This window comes from Phalacrocorax carbo, chromosome 1, assembly GCF_963921805.1.
Source record: "Phalacrocorax carbo chromosome 1, bPhaCar2.1, whole genome shotgun sequence".
In the NCBI taxonomy this organism is placed as follows: Eukaryota; Metazoa; Chordata; class Aves; order Suliformes; family Phalacrocoracidae; genus Phalacrocorax; species Phalacrocorax carbo.
The window spans coordinates 135,876,226-135,897,354 of NC_087513.1; the positions used below are offsets into that span (position 1 = coordinate 135,876,226).

The window sequence follows — 21,129 nt, forward strand, 5'->3', positions numbered from 1 at the left end:
TTTAATGGCTATTCCCTCCACTCTTTCCTGCAAGCCGGACTAAAAGCAGTTCTCAAGTAAAGAGTTTCCAGCTAGGGACCCTTTGACAAGGATTTAAGCCTGCGGCTGCATAGATGTATTAACTTACACATAATTTACATTTACATTGAAGAGAACACAGCAGACCAGAGTTTTTAACAAAAGGTGAATCTTCTCTGCAACTTGCTAACTTAACAGATCTGACAAAGCAAGAGTTTACTGACCTTCCGGCCCAGGCTTATCTCTTTGCTCAGGGGTTTGCCCGAGTGCCACTGGGAAGGTTTAAGGTTCTCTGAGCATTTTAACTATCAGGTTTTAGTATTCTGCAATACTGCAAATGTATTTCGTAATGCCAATACACTTATTTATATATTTAAAAATGCAACAAAAATAAGAAAAAAGATTGTGCTGGATTATTTTTACATAGGAAGAAATAAGTTTTTGCTTATATACACACATGAAGAAACCTTGCTATACAGACAGACTGAAAATCCAGGTGCCTCAGGAAAGGACTACTGCAACGTAAATATTTTATCAACTTTCACTGTAGTTTAATTTCAAATACATTGCTGAGGAATTCTCCTACTGCTACTGCAGTTTTTTTTCTTAAGAATATCAGTCTACAAAACTGGAAGGCCAGCATCCTGAAATAAGTTGCTAAGAATGTTGAAGGTTACCCACTTAAAACATTATAGAGTGGGTACAACTGTATTTGCTGAAGGGGAAACAAGAATTTTTAGAACTTCAAAAGTATGAAGTTGTAAAAGAAGAAAAACAAAACACTTAAGTATTTAAAGTGTTACGCTATTTTAAGTTTAGGGAAAAAAAAAAAAGATATCAGCCTCACAGTGTTGCAACAGAAGACACCAGAAATAACGTTTAGATACATTCCTCATATCTACACCACAGTACATCCCTACTTGCCTCAAAAAAAACCCGAAACAAAAAACTGGCACTACTAGGTTAACCAAACCACTGACATGCTGCAGTCACCACTACCTACCTGTTTAACGGCAGAGTCCAATATTGCACACCTGGAAAAACAGGTGGAATGACAGACTAGAGATTATTGTATTCTGAAGCCTAGAATTTCATTAGCTTACCTCATAAAATAAACATGCAAACTTTGGAGATAAATTTCTACCTTGGATGAAATCTAAATCAGGTGATCTCTGCCTAAAACCTAGCAAACATCAGAACTAAAAATAAGTGTCTCTGGAAAACAAACAAAAAAAATTTAGACATAAGTTAGCAAGAAAGTCATGCAACCAAATACACAAATGAAGTTTTATCATGCAGAAAAGAGATCAAAGAGCAACAAAGCGAGTATGGGGCTGGAAAGACTTGAGAGAAGATTTAAACCTTCATTTAATCAGGAATGAAGAGGAATGCATGCAAACATTAGGTTGCATAAACACCAATGGAAGAGGGTTTAGAGTAATGCCAGTGAGCATAACTAGGACAAGAGCAATTAAACTGAGAATGCAAAAATGTAGACAGAATAGAAGGAAAAGCTTTGTGAGAGTGATTTTAGAAAACACCATGTTAATCTTTCAAAGGAAGTAATGAAAACATGCTTGTTTGGGAGATTCAGAACAAGAACAGATGAAAATAAACATACGCTAACCTCAGAGACTAGCCAGCTACTTACAGCAGGGAACTTGTGTTTCAGAATCAGCTGGCAGCCTAGTCTCATAGACCTATATAGAAATGCAGTTGGAGAGTCTTACCAGATCGTGGGGTGGACATACAGCTATCACCTCAATTTAAAATTCTTCATTAAAAATGAGTAAATGAAACAGATGGGTCAGAAACCTAACTTGACAAACTAGTAAAGAGAGGCGATACTGGTAGAAGAAGCTCTGGCAAGCACACTCTCCGAGAGTCAATGCGAGCAAGCCATCCTCATGATTTCACGCAGGATTTTTTTTACACCGTTATCAGAATTACTTCCTGCATTTGGCTGGCCAGGAACCTAACACGCCTGCACTTTCAGTAGCGAGCCAAGGCCACCGTAACAACTGTATTATCCTCATGGAGGAGCAACAGCCTTGGACTAAGGAGGGGAGCCATACAGGAGCTGTAACCCCTCCAGCTCACACACGGCTGGCTGCTGACGCAGAATAAAGACCAGTCGCGACAGATCCTGAAGTGGGATTTGACCCAGGCTCTTCGTCAAGCGTCCAATCCATCACCACCATCCTGTTCTACCTACAAAGCTACATAATACACTGTAATTCGCAAAATCAAGATGATTTTATCTTTAAGGAGATGAAGCTGATCAACCGTTTAACGCACTATCTGCGAGCAGCGGGGGGAACCTCACGTTGCAGACAGGCTGCCTGTCGCAAACACCACCGTCGCCCCACAGGAGAACGCTCTTGACCGGGACAGGGGCCGTCCCACCGAGAGGAGGGCGCGGGGGGGACCCCCGGGCAGGACACACCTCTGCACGGCGCTCCCCTGCCCCCGCGCCCGGCGACGGCTACCCACGGGCTTCCGCGGCCCGAGCACCGCCCCGCCCCACGCACCTGGTCTCCTGGTTGCTGAACTTCTTGGTGACCACCTTGCCCAGCTCCAGCCCGAGGCGGTCCGCCACCCGCTGGGACAGGTCGTGGTGGGAGCTGCCGCTGAACAGCACGATGTTCGGCATGGCGGGGGCGGGAGACACGCCGAGAACGGGCGGGCTGAGGGGAGGGGGTCGGGGCTGCGGCGAAGGTGAGAGAGATCGCGGGGACCACGGCGCGGGGTCAAATAACCGGGGCGGCGGGCCCGCCCCTCCCGCCGCCGGCAGCGGGGAGGGGCCGGGGGCGGAGGTGGCGGCGGCGGCCGTTAGCCGGCAGCCGTTAGCCGGCTGAGGGGCGTTAAGGGAGGGGCGGTCGTGCCCCCTCCGTCCCTCCTTTCTCCTCCTCCTCCTCCTCTTCTTCCTCATCTCCAAGCACCCTTGCCCAGGTGCGGTCCGTCCCCTTCCCGGGCAGCCAGCTGCCGCCCTGCCTTTGCAGCAGGGTTAGACCGGGCTTCACCTCAGGCGGGCAGAGCTCTGCCTCCGCTTCTCTTTGCACGCTTTTGAGAGGGACAAACGGAAGATCTTAACGGGGGGTTTGGCTGCCTGTGCAGCTGGGTACGTACGGTTCGGCTGACACTGTCACCTAAAAATGCAATGGCCAAAGGCAGGTATAGCTAGGTATATGCGTAGTTAGATACATACCGAATTAGTTCTAGCTACCAGAGCTGTCCTTGAATAACCTGCAGCCGATTCTATGTATACGCCATTCGTTTTCCATTAACATGTTTGCTGTTCTTGATTGTTGCTTAGAAATAGGCTCATGTACAAACTACTCTCAGAAAATTGAACACAGGCAAAAAGGTCTTAGCTTTCAGGTAATACAGTTTTAGCTCATATGTATAAAAATAAATAAATTGCATTGGATAACTGACTTTAGAACCGCCTCAGTTTTCCTGCTTTAAGCAAACCTTTGCTTTGAGGAGCAAGGTCTTGAAGATATGTTTGATAATGCTCCACCAGTGACATTATTCATGACCAGATAAACCCCAGTGTTGCAGAGTTCATCTCTACAGACAGTTTTAGAGCTGGTCAAAACTCCTACCAAAGTCATTCTTGAAATGAATACTGGATTTTTGATTAAATGGAATTACTGCAAAGAAATGTTGGGGTTTTTTTTCTAGTAAGGAACGTTCTCCATCAGAATAAATCCAGAAAGAACAAACATATGTCCTAAATGTTTTAACCAACAGCTGAGTTAGTAAATGGTTTGGGCTAAGGAGTTAGGGGTTAGCAGTTTGGGTTGCTTGTGTTACCATTCTCTGTGGTCTGAGTCATCCAGCCAGATAGTTCCACAAATCATGGACACTTCTTGCTAAGTATTGCATTGTTGCAGAGGCGATATAAACAGGGGACACAACTTATGGACAAGAATGGGAACAAGAAGTGTTGTGACTTACCACAGCATAATTTCAGAATCTATTTCAGTGTTGGACACATTGCCAAAGCCTTAACATATGAGGCCTGTTTATATGCCACACTCACCCTTTTGCCCTTTTTGTATTTTCTCCATATGTAATTCAAAAGAAATGTGTTTAACAGTCAGCACTGTAGGCTCATAACAGCATCTGAAAGTCAAGCTTGTGCTTCTTCCAGTTCATACATCTTCTCCGACAACTAATTTTGTAGGCTACATTTTGTTCTGAGCCACTTGCAACTCTGAGTTTTGCCAGCTGTCCTGATTTCACTGTGATTTTTAATATTGGTTATTTTAAAATCTTTAGCTTCTGTGACAGGGGACCTCAGCTTCCATTAAGACTGCAGGTTTCAAATCTGTGAAAAAGAAAACTTGCTGACACAACCTCAGGATTATCAGAACTAAAAGCAGTGCTAGACAGAAAGGGGTAATTTAATGTCAAAATAATGTAATGAAGGAAAACCATACTTCACTGTGGACTCAAAACAACACCAGAACGTTTTAAATAATCTGCAGAAGATCAGAAGACAACTTGGGCTGCCAAGAGGATTTTTTATATATGTTTGGCAGCACTGAACCCTATAATGAACTAGCTCACTTGGTGGATGTCTTGACCTGCTCTCTTTTTTCCCCAAAGTATCCAGTTAAAACTTTTGTCCTCACATGCAGTTTAGTATATATTCCTCTGTTTTCTCTATGGCTTAGCGGGATACCCAGACAATTCTTTCCAGCCCACTAAGACTTTTGTGGCCAATGGCTAATTAGTCTTTATCGTGTAGCTACACTATAGAAACTGCAGGCATTAAAACTAGTTGTGGAGGCTGACATACAAAGGAAATAGTGCTGATTGACATGCAAAGTATGATTATCTTTCCTTTGGCTGTGATAGACTGAAATAGCGGACCAGAAATCAGAAGTTTGTGTCATCACCACTTGAAGCTTTGCACTTTTCTAGAGAAAAGAAATAAAAAACATATCACTATTTCCACTCTTTCTCTTTTGATTAAATGAGAACAATAAGGGAACTACCTGCCTGACAGCAGAAAGTAAAACTTTCAACAGGAAATTGTTCTCTTCCTTTTATCATCACATTGTAATGAAAGTATTGGTCAGTTTAGCCAGCACAAAGACTACAATAATTAGTAGTCAGCTGGACCAGAGAAAGCATATGGAATTCTGCTCCTGCAACAGAAAGCAGAAGCAGAAAATGGGCTACAAAGAGACTCTGATTTATATAAACTTTAAAAATGTTCGCCCATCTTGGTTTCATTCCAGTGCACAGTTTTGCAAATCTTACGATATAGCTCACTCTATGACCCTCCTTACAGTTCCCATACTAAAAATTGTTACACCCTGAAAAAAAGTCACTCAAAGTAACCAGGGCTTTTGTAGTTTTTGTATCAGAATGACTTCTGACTGTTTTTTTTTTTTTCTTCCAAAGTACAAAATGTCTTTATGGGGGACTATCTGTTGGGGAAAATCCCCAGCTTTTTAAAAGAACTGAGAAAATCCCTGTTGGGTCTCTGGAAATACAATCAATATCAAGCTATTTCATTCCTTCTTTTCACAGCCATAATTTGCAAAAGACTCCGTTGACCAATTGCTGCCCTCAGTTATAGCATTTAGTTGTAAAATGTGAGCAAATCATGGCTCTGGTCTCAAAAGAGTTGATAATGAAAAATCTGAGATTTAAAATAGTTGCAGGCTATTTTTATTTGTTGTGTGTATTTTTAACTATTAGTGTACATTTGGGTCGTGATTTCAAGATTTTCTCAGAATCTCCCTTAAAAAAAATGAAAACTAATATTTGTCTCTAATCACTTGTCTCCAAGGGCTCTGGCATGAAGAACAAACGGCAAATATTGGAGGCCTTGATATGGAATAGCAGCAGCTGACAGCATTACAGTCATATCTGTCCAAACGTATTATCTCTGCATTTTGAGACCTGTGATTCTATTGTCCTCAAATGCTGATCTGGTTCTTCCAAAGCTTGTTCTATCCTGCAAGTATGAAAACATAAAAAGTTGTTAAATGAATAATGCTACTGAGAAAGCATAAAGTTTTGTCAGAAGACCCCTATAGTTGTTCCTAGCACCTGATGACTTAGCATGTTCTTCATGATCTTGGCCACCTGCTGCTCCCAAATTGCTCTCAATGTTCCCAGCTTCCACATAGCTCCAGTCATCTCCCTCCCAGCTGTCTTCCAAATCCCCACTGCCTCCCTGCTTTGCCGTATGGCTTCCAATTTCTGTGATTGTTTCTAATGTTACCTCTGGATATTCTGTGAACGCAGAATGTTTCAGCTGCTGATTCTCTTTCAGATCCACAGCTCCATGATACACTATTCAGCTGCTATTGAAATCTCTTTGATCACTTAGCTCCACTTCCTTTGTCAGCAGATACAGCTCCTACTGCTTCACCTACTTTATTCTGTAAAAAAGCTTATTGCCCGTCTTACATTTATTCTGAGGGAAGGTGCTAAGCCAAACAGCTTTCATAAATTTCTCCTAATGCACATCATAATACACCTTTCTCAGCTCTAATCATCATCTAACAAGTGGCACCTTATACAATGCATGATCAATGGAGAAAAAGAAATTTCAAACTGCAAGTTATAGAAACTTACCTGTTCACTGTATGCTTTGTTATCAGGACATTTTCACATCAATGGCCTAGACTGTTCTTAGCCCCCTACTTATCTCCATAGTGATGTTCTCTTCTCCTCTAACAGATTTTCTCTTAAACTACCTTTAATTGAGCAACAGAAAATGTCTTTTGGTGCTGAGAAATCTGGGAAACTTGTCACTATTTTTCCAGTCTGAGCTTTGATGGCTACGTTTCAACTGCAGTAAGCAATTATTTAATTATTCTTGTAGTTATGGCAGGTTACCAAACTTATGTGTATATGCCACCTCATAATGCTGCAGTTTTCCCATACAGCTTACAAAGTACCTTTCAGGATTCTCATATCTATAAAGGTAATATCTGGGATATGTGGCTTGTCCTGAGCATGAATTTTCTGCCACAAAACAGTAGCGAAAATGATCTACTGAAAGTATTTTATTTTGTAGGCATTGAAGGTATTGCTATGGAGGAAAGGGCCAGACTAGGTGATTTCTTAAGATCCTTTATAAATCTTATTTTCTGTAGTGCTAGCATTATTCTAGATTTTGTCACTGCCGGGAGTTTCTTGTAGGTTTCACAATAATATAATGCTTCACCACTCACACTTTTTCCGTATTAACTCATCGTACAGTCATGACTTGTGCTTGTACGTCAACACTCCTGTTGGACTGTAAGTACTAGCATTTATGTCCATTATGGAAGTGTTTTGAAGATCGGCTAAGTTAAAATATTTTTTTTCATTTGTGTTTTTTTCTTCTGTAGTAAATGATGAGTTGACTTTGAGTGACCCAGCCATGGAGAAAAAAAAAATTCTAAACGATCAAGAACAGTCATGTATTAAAATCTTGTTGTCCAGCCAGCTTTGTTACACATTTGATTCCTTCTCAAGATGAGGTCTCAGTTCCTTAAGTTTCTGTTGCAGCTTATCCCTGTTAGGAAGCTCCAAGTTGAAGAAAGTAATTTACTTAATAGGAAGCAATCTGATTCCCTTTGGTTTGTCCTCACAGTTTAGACTGGGATCCTTCTTCAGTTTGGGTTTCCCAATGAATCATGAAATATTTTAATTTTTGCACAAAGATTTAGTTCCTACTACTAGGTCATTTCTCAACTTGTTCTAGGAAAACAATCATATGATGGTTTAATTCCTTTCTTGTTTCAAATCTTTTTTTCAATTGTTTACAGAGCTTCCGGTTTCTACAATACCTCTTATTTTAATTCATTTTCACTGTTTTTTGTATCTTTTTTGGTGTTGTTTTTTTTTTGTTTCACTGTTTTTTTCCTTTCTGCCATGATTTTGCCCACTTGTGCTCCCAAGGAACACTAGCTCATAATCTTCATCCTTGAAAACTGCATCTCACCTCTAGTACCAGGGCTTTTACCTCTGCTTCCACCAGTTAGTCAACCACCAGTTTTCAGCATCTTCTGTGTTACTGCTTGCATGAGTAAATAATGGCAAGGCAGCAGATTAATCTTGGAATCCTGTATTTCTTTGTAAGTCTGTACATAAACGGGATTGCTGTTGCTTCACAGAACACAAGCTCTGGGGACTGCACTATTGAACAAAGGAAGCATATCAGTGCCAAACAGGTGGAAAGAGCAGATCAATATATATCATCCATTCAGATATCAGAGGCAAAAGCCCAAAACTGCCCAGAAGACCATTTTCTACCCTTTTAAAAATAGCGTAGTTCAAGATAAAAGATCAAAGATTTCGGTGGCTTTTGCAAGACTAAAGCTTGTGCATTCTGCTTCAGGCTAATCTAGAAAGTTTTAGCTTGTCTTCTATGCATCTTGTTTCTAAGTCTGGGCAGCCATAGGGCTCCAGCTTAGCCTGCAAGTCTGTCTGTTTATTCTCTACTCTAATCATCTACTAAATCAACACATCATCATCCTGTGTCTCAATTCTGTCAAATCACATTTTCCAAAAGAAAACCATTCTGCATGGACGTTTTTGACTGGCAAAAGATAAGGATAGAGAATCAAACAAGAGAAGAGAAGAGATCGCAATATGAGACTGCGGTCTTTCACATCGTGGTTTCACAACCACAGGCATTTGCTTTTGGCTGTAGTCAGAGGTGGAATGTCAGATCTCTCTGTCAGATTTGGCCTGACCCAGTATAGCCTTTGTCGTGTTGTTATGTTCCTGTGTTCCGACAGCACAGAAATCCAGGGTGTCAAGTCAAACTAAGGAAAAATCTCCCTGAAAGCAGACAGCCCCTAGTCTATTGCAGGGTAGATTGCTGTGATGTCTGGGATACTCATTCTCCTAACATTATTGTACTACTGCTACTTCAAAAGCAAGATAATATATTCAGATTACATAGACTTTCCATCAGCTTTGTGAAAACTCACTAAGGGAAGCTTTTAACAGCTCTCTCCTCCTTTCTCTGGCTGTGGTTATGCAGTGAGACCCAAGAAGACTTCCTTGCTTCCACATCTGAGTGAATATTCCATGTCAGGACAAGATCTGCACGTGGACCATTAATTAGCAACTACCTCTTGATAGAAAAACCCAAGCACACCGAAAGGAAGAGATCTGAAGTACTCAAAAAACAAACCAGGACTGAAAGAGAGCCCATCGATTACTGAGTCAAAGCTTCCTTTCCCCTTCCTGTTCCCACAGTATAATTGCTATAAATGCTGCTAGTTATATAAGAAACGGACATAGAATCTTCATGTAACACCAGACAAAAATATTAAAAGATTAACAAAGTAGAACAGAAATAAAAATCAGTAAAAATAATTTTTCTGAATCTGAAATGATTAAGTATCCCTACAACTTTGCTACCCTCACGAACAAAAATTATAGAGATACACCAAATTCAAATTAAGCTATTTGATATTCAAAAAAGTCCTCTACGGTAGCTTCTTTAAACCTTTTGCAATATTTGGGGAAAACAAAAAACAAAACAAAACAAAAAACCAAAGCAAACAGAAGATACTTTTCACCTACCTATGCATTCTTTCCAATTGACAAGTATTTAGACTTAGTATTGAAATTCTAACTAAGCACTTGAAGAATGTCAGTCAACTTCACCGTAGTGTTACTGTTTCAGACAGTTGCAAAAGGTGTGCGTTTTTTTCAGAACTGATGTAAGAAGTATTTTCTTCACTAGATAAAGACAGGCGTGCAAATCAATTTTCACTAACACCGACATAACCAGTACCAAGAAATAAAAACGACATGAAACGTAACAAGACTTGGTAGCCCTAATCCACCTTAAGTCACTCCACCTTCAAAATGTTTCTTCCTGTTGCCTCTCTTCATATACAAATCAAACAAAATCAAAGCTTTATCACTAATATTTTGTTCTTTTTGATTATTCCAGGCTGATTTCAATGACAGCTTCAATAGTTATGATCAGGATTGGACGCACCGGGTTTTACTTCATTCTTACTCCATTTCTCCACTGGAGAAATTACAGTGGCTTGTGTTTATTAGCTTCATTCTCATTAAAAATAAATTCTTTCATCCCACACAATCAGGTGCAAACTTATGAAGTGGAAGAAAGGAGAGTGAGAGATCAATAGACACAAGCACTGACTGCTGTGGTGCTTGCATTCCTGAGTTCTGTAAAGTAGCAACTGCCCTGGGCCCGCTGAGACTGCCTGTTGGTCTGCTGACCTCCTAAGTGAAAGGGCCATGGGCTTGTAAGGATGAAATATATGTAGAGAACATTTCTATTTTAAAGTAGACCTACTTAAGTGTTGAATGTGATATCACAATTGCTACAAGACATGGATTTTTTTAAAAAAATTAATACCCGATCAAAAAAAGTTATTAAAACAGACTTAAAAATACAGCAGCTATTCCCACACAGCTTGGAATCTACAACTGAATACATTTGCTTCACACTCTAAAGGTTTCCTCCAAGATTAGAAGGAACTAGACACATTCAAGTGTATATACATAAGTTTGACTTTGCAAAAGCTGAAAGCATTGGTCGTACAGGTCCAAAAAACATGTCTACATCAGTGAGGTCTTGCAAAGACTTTTGATACTTTTGCATCCTAAAAAATATGGAGCCTTTACCCGAAAAACAACACAAAGAAAAAAGTTAGAAATGGGAAAAAAAAAGTATATGTATACAAACGTGCTTCAAACCATCTACCCATTAATGTTCACTTCAGTTATGAGGCTAAGCAGAGAGGAATAAATACTGAAGAGGTACAATATGTTGGTGCATATTTCTTTCTGAAATAATTTTAAGACATTATAAATTTCTCAGTAGTTTTGTTTCAACATAATGGTATAATAGTAAGAGATCCTAAAAGTACTACATGGGTTTGTTTTCTGATCTTGTCTTGTATCTTGACTCCAAATTACTCAAGAAGCTCTACACTAATATTCTATGAAGCATATCAATGAATAAAATTACTCATTGATAAAATACATACTAATGCATCAGTTGAGGAATTGGATGATTTGGATGAAGGTTAAAGCTGCGTATGTGTACATACTTGTTGCCTTGTGTTCAAGGTCCATTTTCATCAAACTGTTCTCCAGGGTTCATGTATTATTTATATCAAAAGAGGACTCTGTATTTTCAAATCTTATTTAATATTTTTAAATCTTTTTTAAAATCTTCAAATCTTTTAATTTTTCCCTCTGCAAGTCCTATAAGCTTGTTTCCCATTTCTTGCTTATCTTTATGGAACTGTCTCTCAAAGGAAAAGGAAAATAACGTACGTATGTGGTTATAAAGAAATAAAGAAAAAATCTCAGGCCATTTCATGCTGAGACGAAATTCACAGTAACAGAGATCTCCTGGGCTCTTTAAGAAGTAAAACAGTAAAATATCCATGCTCTGCTCCTTTATCTATCTTGCTCCCATATTCCTCTTGAGTAGCTATGTTGGAACCTCCACAGGTCTCCATAAATTCTATCATTCTATCATACCCAGGGACACAATTGCAGCATAGCTTTTGCCAGTGGATACGCCAGTGCTAACAAAGGGGCAAGGTTTCTCTCTCGGTAGGAAGGGTGAAGTTAAATTATTTCCACAAGCAAATATTCTGTATCAGGAAAGGTGAAGTTAAATTATTTCCATGAGCAAATATTCTGTATCGGTAGCCTTGGTAATCTAGTGGCAACGACATAACATTTAGCTTTGTTAGAAAAGCAAAAAGGACATTTGCTGCTTAAAACGCACAACTGTATAGAACAGATGGCTGTTACAGCAGCATATACAGCCTGAATCCTCACCTCCTGTTTGCACAGGCCACTATTTCCCCTGCTGTTCTGGGGATACTGATGAATCCTGTATATCAGGGGACTGAGAAAGAAGGAGGGGTCATAAGAGCGAGAGAACAGCTAAAAATAGGGTGGGGGAGGGAGAAGAGGGTTTCCTCCCCCTGCTCCTCGACAGGCCTTCTGAAGTCTCTACAACATTCCGACATCCCACTTATCCTGACCTAAATATTCTCTTCTGTCTATCCCCTAGCATGTTAACACCCCAAAACTTCCTAAATCCCATGGCTTGACCAGCCTTCCCAGACTCCAGAACACCACTGACATTTGCCAGCCTTCCCCTTATGCTTCCTTTTAGCACTCCAGACCCTTTCCGCCAGCTCGCACAAAACTGCATTTCACCTACTTGCTGTGAAAGAAACTGTGAGCCAGCTCTTGGTCTGACTTGCTATATGGAGGAATAAGACCCATATTCAGTGCAGTGCTATAAAATCCTTCTGTGCCAAAGTTTGAAGATGATCTTTATTTGGTGATAAAGTTCAGTTGCTTCTGTTTAACCTGACACGTCCCTCTGTAGAACTCCGTTCACAGATTTACCATGTCTGAAACACTGTAACACTTAAAAGTACTATTTTCAATAACTTTTCGTCTTTTCCCAGTGAAAAGTCAACACGACCTATATTTAAAACTGCACAGAATGCATAATTTCAAATAGTTAAATCATTAAACATTAATCAAGTGCTGTTCAACTAAGCTCTGAGGTGTTGTGAACTCTCAGTCCCCCTTTGAGATATCGGTATTATAATCATCAGAAGATCTGAAGTTAATTCCAGCGTTGTGTCTTGGAACCTCTTTTGATCATTGGTTAACTAAGACTCCTTAGCCATGGGTAGAAAGAGATAAACTTCAATAAGCCCAGTCAAACCATGGCCACCATTACCATTAGGAAAAGGTAAAGGTAGAAGTTAGGGCTGTCATGGCTAAAAGGTCCTCTTGACTGGGAAAGATATATAGATGTGCCCAGTTGACTAAGGAGAAAAAATGCGAGACAGTGGAAATACTGTTAAGGTTCATGTTAAGAATGTATATACCGTCTGCGAAGCCAAGAAGAAATCAGATGCAGGCTTCTTTAACCTCAAACATCTACAAAAACCAGGAAGAGGAGGGATTTTTCAAACTGTCAGCAGAAGCCTATGAAAGACTTCTAATGCTACATGAAGTCTTCAATTCTATTAGAAAAAGCAAATGTAGATGATAAAGCAATCTTATATACTAGTGAATGACACACGTCCAAGAATTTTCCTTTGCACCAAGGGAAAGTGGCATGTAATTAAGTAAAATCTCTTAGCTTCCAAGTCAGTGTCGGCGTGCAAACTGCCTGTTGGTAAGGACCCCCAGAATGATGATCTGCCAAACTGCCCCAAAGAAGTATTTGGGGAAAATGCTAGCTGGAAGGGCCACGCTCACACCAGGGCACAGTTCAACAGTTTGTTAGCATAAAGGATCATGCTCTAAAGGTCAGCAGTACTCTCAGGCACGCTGAAATCTCCTAGTATAGGCACAGTTATTCCAAGAAGCTCTTATGGTAATGATTTTCTCCCCTGCCCTGTCCCCCCTTCACTTCTCCCCCCCTCCCCAGCCAAGCAAACTAGAAGAAGCAGTTGGTGAAGTAGCTATTTTCAATTTGATTTTCACCAGAAAATGACTGAAAACATAAAGGTGGGAAGCAAGCTTAGTGAAAGTTAATGAAAAGAATTCATTATTGTAAGGAGAGGAAGGAGTCAAAGGATTAGAAGAAAAATACACCAAACTCTAACAAACTCAAGGATCTGGAGATGGAGTCTTCTGGAAACTTAATTTAAATGACAGAAGACTGCCAGGAAAGTAGCAGTAACTGAAAAGGGCTGTAAATGGAGAACAAGAAACCTCTCTGAAGCAAAACAGAAAGCAAAGATAAGAAATCACTGTGGCTGTACCAAGAGTCTTTCAAGAAAATGAAAATTAAAGAGAAATCATGCAAGGCACGGATACATCCCTCTGTAAGTATTAATAAATCAATGTAAAGGATTAACACACAGGGATTAAATCAGAAGGGTTAAGGGACATAGCGAGGCGGGGTGGGGGTAAGATACAAGCCCATTTGCTTACCAGGAAAGGAAAACTCCCTTGGAGTTAATTCTGATACTGACAAACTGATTTGCCTATGGAAGTGCCTATATCCACTGACTCTCAAGGAAACCAAGGGCAAAATTAGGCATTTCTGTTCAGTGTTGGGGCTCTGATAGTTCATTTTCAGTGGTTAGAAGGGATTAGTCTACAAAGAAAGAATAGAGAGGAGGCTGGAGACGTAAAGTAGAAAATTCAAATAGTCAAATGTAATCATTCCTAGAAAGTAAAATGCTTTTGACACAGTCTTCCACAGTATCCTTATAGCCAAAATAGTGAGATGTGTACCTCTGGGATGGGTGATAAGGTGGGTGGAATATTGGATTGCTCACCAGGCTTAGAGGGTTGTGGTCAACTGAACAAAGTTCAGCTGGCACCTGGTTACCTGCTGCATGCCTGACGGATTGATACTAGAGCTAATATTGTTTCATCTCTTTATTAATAACCTGAACAATAGGACAGAGGTGCACACTCAGGAAGTTCATGAACAATACCAAATTGGAGAGAGTGGTTGATACGCTGGAGGGGAGGCCTGCTATTCAGAGGAACCTCAACTGCCTGTAGAAATGGGCTACCAGGAACCTCATGAACCTCAGCAAAGGCAAATGGCTGGCATGTGGAGAATAATAAGCCCAGGTACCAGTATGTGCTGGGGACTGACCAGCTACAACACAGCTTTGCAGAAGAGGACCTGGGGTTCCTGGTGCTTCCTAAGCTGCATATGAGCCAGGAATGCGCCTGTGGCAAAGGCAGTCAATGGCATCCTGGGCTGCATTAGCAAGAGTATGGCCAGCAAGCCAAGTGTTTCCCTCCTCCTCTGCTCAGCACGCGTGAGACCCCTTCTGGGGTGCTGCGCAGAGCTTTGAACTCCTCAGTATGAGAAAGACACTGACGTGCTGGAGTGCATCCAGCGGAGAGCCACCAGCATGGTTAGAGGGAGGGCACGCATGAGGAAGGGGAGAGGGTGAGACAACTGGGCTGGTTCAGCCCAAAGAAGGGAAGACTGAGAAGGATATTGCTGCTGTCTCCAACCACCTGCTGGGAGGTTACAGAGGTGGTGGAGCCAGGTGCTTTTCAAAGGTGCACAATGACAGGAGGAGAGGCAACGGACACAAGCTGGAACGTGGGGAATTCTGATCATAGACAGGAAAACCTGCTTCACCTTGGGGTGGTCCAACACTGAAACAGGTTGCCCAGAGCAGCTGTGAAAGCTGCTTCCTTGGAGAGATTCAAAACTCAACAAGACCCTGAGCAACTCAGTCTAATATGATCTACTTTGAAGAGAAGGCTGGGCTAGATAAGTCCCAAATGTCCCTTAAAACATACATGATCATATGACTAAGAAATGTGCTGATTGCTTTTGAAAGCAATCAGGAGTTGGATCTACTAGATACCTGAGAGGAACCATCCCTTTTCTTTCTCAGAAACTGTTTCCTCTGACAACTATGACCTGCCTGCAGCAGAAACTCAAAATTTTTTCAAACTCTAAGTAGATTTCACATAAAATCATAACATAAAAATGATTCCCTAATTTCCTGGGAAAACCTTGGTATTCCTATGTCCTGATTCCTCCCTACCTTTGAAAACATAACGGCAACAAAAGTGAAGCCATGACAAGCCTAACATTTAAAAGAGGTAAAAACCACCTTTTCCAGCAGCCTGAAAATTAGATGTCTTCATTGTCACCACTTGAAATAAATCTTGGTCTAAAAGCATCCAGAGGAGTTTCTCTGCTTGAGAGAAACCTTTTTGCCACTGTTTTATACTTCATTAGGAATCTTTTACCCATTTGCAATAGTTCCAATCACCTATACAGCATGGAAGGGTCTCTGTGCTGAGGACTCGGAATTGGTCCATTAATTTAGATTTTCTAGTAATAGAGTTAATGTGCTGAAAGGTGCTTCAGAATTACTGAAATAATGAGCACCTCTTAACACTGAACTAAAGTACTCCCAAGGCTACATTGGGGACTGGGGGAGAACTTTGTAATACTTATTTGTTCCCTACAGGCTTGCCCAGTTTAAAAAAAACCTCAGACACTTCAGTCCGGCAAACCAAAGGCCATTAGTAAGGGCAGGACAAACCTGCTGCTCAGGTTGGTCTGGTTTCTGTAGTATAAAAATTCTGGCTTTTACCTAGTGCTGACAATCGACAGTAGGACTACAGATAAAAGGACTGATTTTCTTTCTCTAGACCTGAGTATAATTGCTTGTGTACAAGACTTCGCTTCCTGCATCAGGACTTACACCGTTCCAAAACCTAGTTTTAATTTGTTATTCTTTGTCCTGTTTTTAATGATCAGAACAAAAATAAACTACACATGGTTTTCTCTGGTGTAAGGTTTATACTTTATACTTTTCAGCCCTAGTATTCTTACTGTTTGGCTTAAACATTCTTGTAAAAGGGAGAACATAAACTCTACTTGTAATTTAAGAGAAAACCCATTGTTTGTTATTCAGGAAGAACCCCACTGAAAGCACTAGGTTGGAAGCGATCACAAGTACAACTGAGTAACAGCACAGTCAGACTTTAATTGCCTTGGGAAGATGGGAGCATTCTAATAGCTGCTCTAAAGATTTTGTATGCCTTCATATTCCCAACTATTCTTCACTTTCACAGTATGTGTGCCTTTTCCTCCATTTTTATCATTTTCCCTTCACATAGTAGCCTGGTGCTCTGTACTCTGATCTGGGTCTGGTCGCAGCTGCGTGCATACTCCATTTCAGTAGCACTCTGTAAGACAGACAGAGAAGCAAGGCAACATGCAATCTTCTTTCATTAAATAAATAATTTGCAACCTGATGCAATGCTTTGGTGATATCTCTGTTTTTCACAGTTTCAGAGCTAAACTCTTGACTGAAAGGTCAATGGGACAAGGCTACTGTTTTCCCCTTATTTATAGTACAAAAGTTGGGCATTATGGACATTATGAGAGACACGGCTATCACGACCTAAATGTCATTATTTTCTTCTGGAGTAACTATGGAATTTCATGCAAAAGGTTATGTGGTCTAGCTAAGCTCTTTAAATCACTCTTCCGCCTAGAAAGAAAATCAAATGCAACAGTTCCACAAATGGACACGGACAGAACAATTTTCTCACTAGGGAGAGTGCGCCAGGTTCTCATGAGAAGGAAACATGCCTGTTTTCTTTCAGTGTTTCAGCTGAGGGTGGTATGTGCCTTGCCTTTCTATGGGAGGAATTGGTCCCAGCTTTTTGGAGATCCTGAAGAAGGAGTGGAAGATCACGGCCACCACACAGCTTTATAAATCTGCTTGCTTTTCTTCAATTTTTTTTTCTCCTTGAAAAACAGAATAATCCTTAGTGCGCTGAAGGAGTTGTAGTTCCAAACAACACTACTTTATTTTTCCCCGATATCCTTAAAAGCAGGGGAAGGTGATGCATCCCTTCGCTTCCTTCTCCCGCACAACCCACTAACTCTGCCTCCAGTCCCCAGACCACTAAGCAAAAGGGCGCTGGGCAAAAGGTATGTAGAGATGTTGCCATTTGTCCCACCTCTATAGAGATGAAGTATACAGAGATCGGGCATGAGCTGTGAGCTGTGGAAGAGGACCTACCAAGAAGGGAACGCAACATTTATTTCTACTTCTACCTTTTGCAAAAACATTCTAGCATTATTAAATGAACGTTCATGAGGCCTTCAAAAGCCTCTGGAATACACAGGAACAAAATATTTTTGCTTTTTGTTATTTTTCAGGCAGGCCTAAGGCTTGTAACTGGAAGCAGCCTCAGATTAAGATATAATAATGTCAATCCAATTTTATTGCTGGGAGTAGCTTAATTTAGTCTGTTGGGAACATGGAGAAGTTCTTCAGTCATTTTCCAAAGGCAGTTTCAGGCATTGTATTGTCTTACCTATTTTTTATTTTATGCAAATATTTAAATTTGATTTTTATGTATATAATTATACTGCAGTCAGATTAGAATGGCCCAATTGCTTTTTATCTCATTTCTGGCACTGTAGTTTTTGATACCATAAAAGAAGCAGTATTTAGGATTCAGACAATAAAACTCTGGATCATCTCCAAGAGCACCCTTTTAGGCCCATTTAAAACCTACCGGCTTGTTATTCTTCAAAGGTCATTGCAGATTCAAGTAGTATTCAGTTCACATCATGTTTAACAAAAGAAGAGCAATATTGAAATTATTCTGTTATTTCTGTTACGAAACGCAGCGCAGAGGCTGAGGAAGGAATGAAAACAAAAAAGAAAGGAAAAGAGACTCTCTTAAAACACATGAAAAGAAAAGGGGAACCAAAACTGGAAAGAAAACACTGCTGAAACCTCCATTCCTAGGTTTCAAGAAAAAAAGATGATTCTCAACAATGACTTGCAGACCACTCACTTGGATCACAATATAGCAGAAAGCCCTACACAACTAAGCCCTTTAAACTCGCCTGTATTATTTGTCTTCTCCAGTCACAGAGATTCAGCAGGTCAAATGCCTGTTTCTGAGAGCCTAAAGGGATCATTAAAGCAAAATTAGTCAGCAAGCTTATTTATTGTAGCAAATTAAAAATCAGCTACTTTGTGGCTCAGATTGCAAGATATGCAGAAAAGAAGAATGTAAATTTTACCTATAACCCATGGTGTTTTTTTTTAATGGACTCAGTGAGACACAAACACAGATGCCCAGTGATCCTCTGTGGAGCCCCGATCTTTCCTTGGAGGTAACAACATGCTGATAATAAATTCTAGCCTCGTTCTCTCACAAGTTTCCACACGCTTATTATTTTCAGACCCAACAAGTTGTAACTGAGCTCTGAAACCTAAATTAGGTTCTTTCCAGCTCTGTAGCACTGCTTCTGAAGCCCTCATCTGTGCCCTTACCTACACTCAAAATATTTTCAGATGACCCAACCAGCTTTACGAACACTGATAAAGTGAGAGAAGAACACAAGTATTCCAGAGTTCTGTTCATCCAGGGTATTTTGTCCAAGGGGCACATCCTGTGGGACAGGAGGGCGGAAAGTTACATGCAAACAGAACAAATTCATTTTGTAAATGAAGTTATTACATATGGATGGAGCTGATGTAATGTCCCATCCGCTATGCTAGACACTCCTATTCAAGCATGCGGCATAAAATAAAACTGCTCTCACAGGAGCAATGGTGGGACACTTGTGGTTATACCCAAAGAAGGCTCAGAATCATCAAAAACACAAGAAACGATGAATCTCCGTTTCACCTCATGATGGTTCTGACCACTGGACTACAAAATATAAAGACAGGTCTGCTTTCTTCCCAGTCAGTGGTGTTTAGCGTTTCTAAACCTGAACACTTTTCTTAGCAGAATTATTTAGAGAATTTGAGCCTCACTCACCAATTGTTTTAAGATGGTTCAGACAATGAGTTTACTACTTTTTGCAAATACTGAGTCTTATACATACCAATGCATGCCTCTGCTTGTTTTTGCTGTTAGAGCAAAGAAAGCGTGTACACTTCTTTGAATTTCAGAATCAGAAAACAGACCTTCACACCCTCCCTTCTCCACAGAGAAATGTGTCTCTTCTGATTCTTTCTATTCTTCCAGCGAAAAAGGTATGAGGAGGTGGGGAGGGGAGGAAAGATGTCGTCTGTCTTGTTTATGTTGTACTTTCTGTGTTGTCTTCTTTTTTTTTTTTTTTTTTTTTTGTTAATGTAATTCTGGTCACAATTACACCAAAGGAAAAAAACAAGAAGCCCTAGGATCTCAGGAGGGAGAGGATGTGTGCTTGCTTTCAAAGGTCAGAGTTAAACAATTTTTACAACATAGTGTTTTTGAGAGTGTCATTTTAACAGCAGAAAAATTCAGTATAATGGAACTGACAGTTCTGAAAGATGAAACAGTGAAGGACACGGATTTGCCCCCCACGTTCCTTTTTTGGCAGGTGTGGGGCCAGCTACGGAATTCTCTGCACTTCCCAGGCTCACAGAGCAGTGCAGTCTCTCAGGGAATGCATGCTAAGATGGTTTTACTGTATAAATTCCTATCTGAGATGCTCTGCAGATGTATTAAATGATCACCCACAGCTTTTATACCTGTACAGATTTTACACTAGATTGAGAACTTTAATGAAAAAAGCATGAATCACACAAAACAATTTCAACCTAATTTCCCTCTAGGTGTTACAGGCAGTAATTCTTATGAACTTTTAATTGTTTTCAAATTATTAAATTAACAGCATTAATAAAATGTTAGTCATTAATGTTTCCCTATAATTCTGCAGAGAATAACTAGCAATTCACCAATGCTACAGGCTTCTGTGATTTGATCCAGTCTCACAGACTTAATGGATGCGATTAAATTATTTTATGCACAGTAAACATTTGCAGTGTTTCTCTTCTTGCTCCTGTCCCAACCTAAGCAAATAAACTGACTGCCAGCATCAGTCTCATGCTTCTCATGTGAAACCTATTGTGAACTTTCAAAGCCCATTACTGTAAGAGAGAACCTGACGTACTTCTAAATAAATTCACAGATTAATTTGCTTAATAGTTTTGAACAATTAAGGTTATGGCCCCCGTCATTTGTCTACAAAGTATTCTGTGAGAAATGAAATGCGACTAGTGGAAAATAATTTTCCTCTTTTTCTTTCCCGTTGCTTGAAGTGTCTCTCCAGAATAAAGTATTTTTCCCACATCCATTTTCACTATACAAATAGTTTTTCTTGGCATTTGAAGGGAATTTTCAGGAAATAAAATGACATCGCCTAGATGATGTACTTTTGTAACAAAAGGTTGGCTTTCTAGAATGAGGAAGTAATCCAGCAGAACTGAATGTGGATTAGTTGCAGATCTACTTATTTAGCATTGCTTTCCTTCACATGCATCTCACCTTGCATTGCCAAATCCCTGAAGAGACTTCAGTTTGGATGCGTATGTACCGACTGAAAATTTCCTGCAAAGGATTATTAAAAGCCTTTACCTATCAATCCTTAAAATTGTTAAATCCTGAAAAGCTTTCTGATTTGTTATGTTTAAATGAATAAATCAAAATCATACAATCAGTCAGTGGCAAAAACACGAATAAGCACCAACGTTATTCAAGGGTTTGGCTTCCTATCCCAGCATCTCAGATAACAAACTCCTGCCCTGTGCACACACTCGCTCTCTTCCCTTGTACGCCACTGGACAGCTTTAAAATAAT

At 40.3% G+C, this 21,129-nt stretch overlaps 1 protein-coding gene and 1 long non-coding RNA gene across 5 annotated transcripts in view; one reads left to right on the forward strand and one right to left on the reverse strand.

Annotated features, from left to right (window-relative positions):
• PRPS2 (phosphoribosyl pyrophosphate synthetase 2) overlaps positions 1-2,763 on the reverse strand; it is a 30,337-nt gene extending 27,574 nt beyond the window's left edge. For 2 of the 4 annotated variants that reach the window (XM_064475428.1, XM_064475420.1), the window contains exon 1: positions 2,550-2,763. In XM_064475428.1, coding sequence (XP_064331498.1) covers positions 2,550-2,671 — 122 coding nt within the window. In that variant the 5' untranslated portion in view covers positions 2,672-2,763. Of the gene's footprint in view, positions 1-1,021; positions 1,053-1,669; positions 1,719-2,316; positions 2,493-2,549 lie in introns of those variants that run through there. The other 2 variants (XM_064475434.1, XM_064475430.1) reach the window with 2 other exon arrangements.
• LOC135318279 (uncharacterized) lies at positions 2,710-16,768 on the forward strand. Its single transcript, XR_010376574.1, has 4 exons — positions 2,710-3,139; positions 5,831-6,846; positions 9,029-13,853; positions 14,438-16,768. It is a non-coding gene; the product is annotated as an uncharacterized LOC135318279 (long non-coding RNA).
• Positions 16,769-21,129: the final 4,361 nt, after the last annotated feature.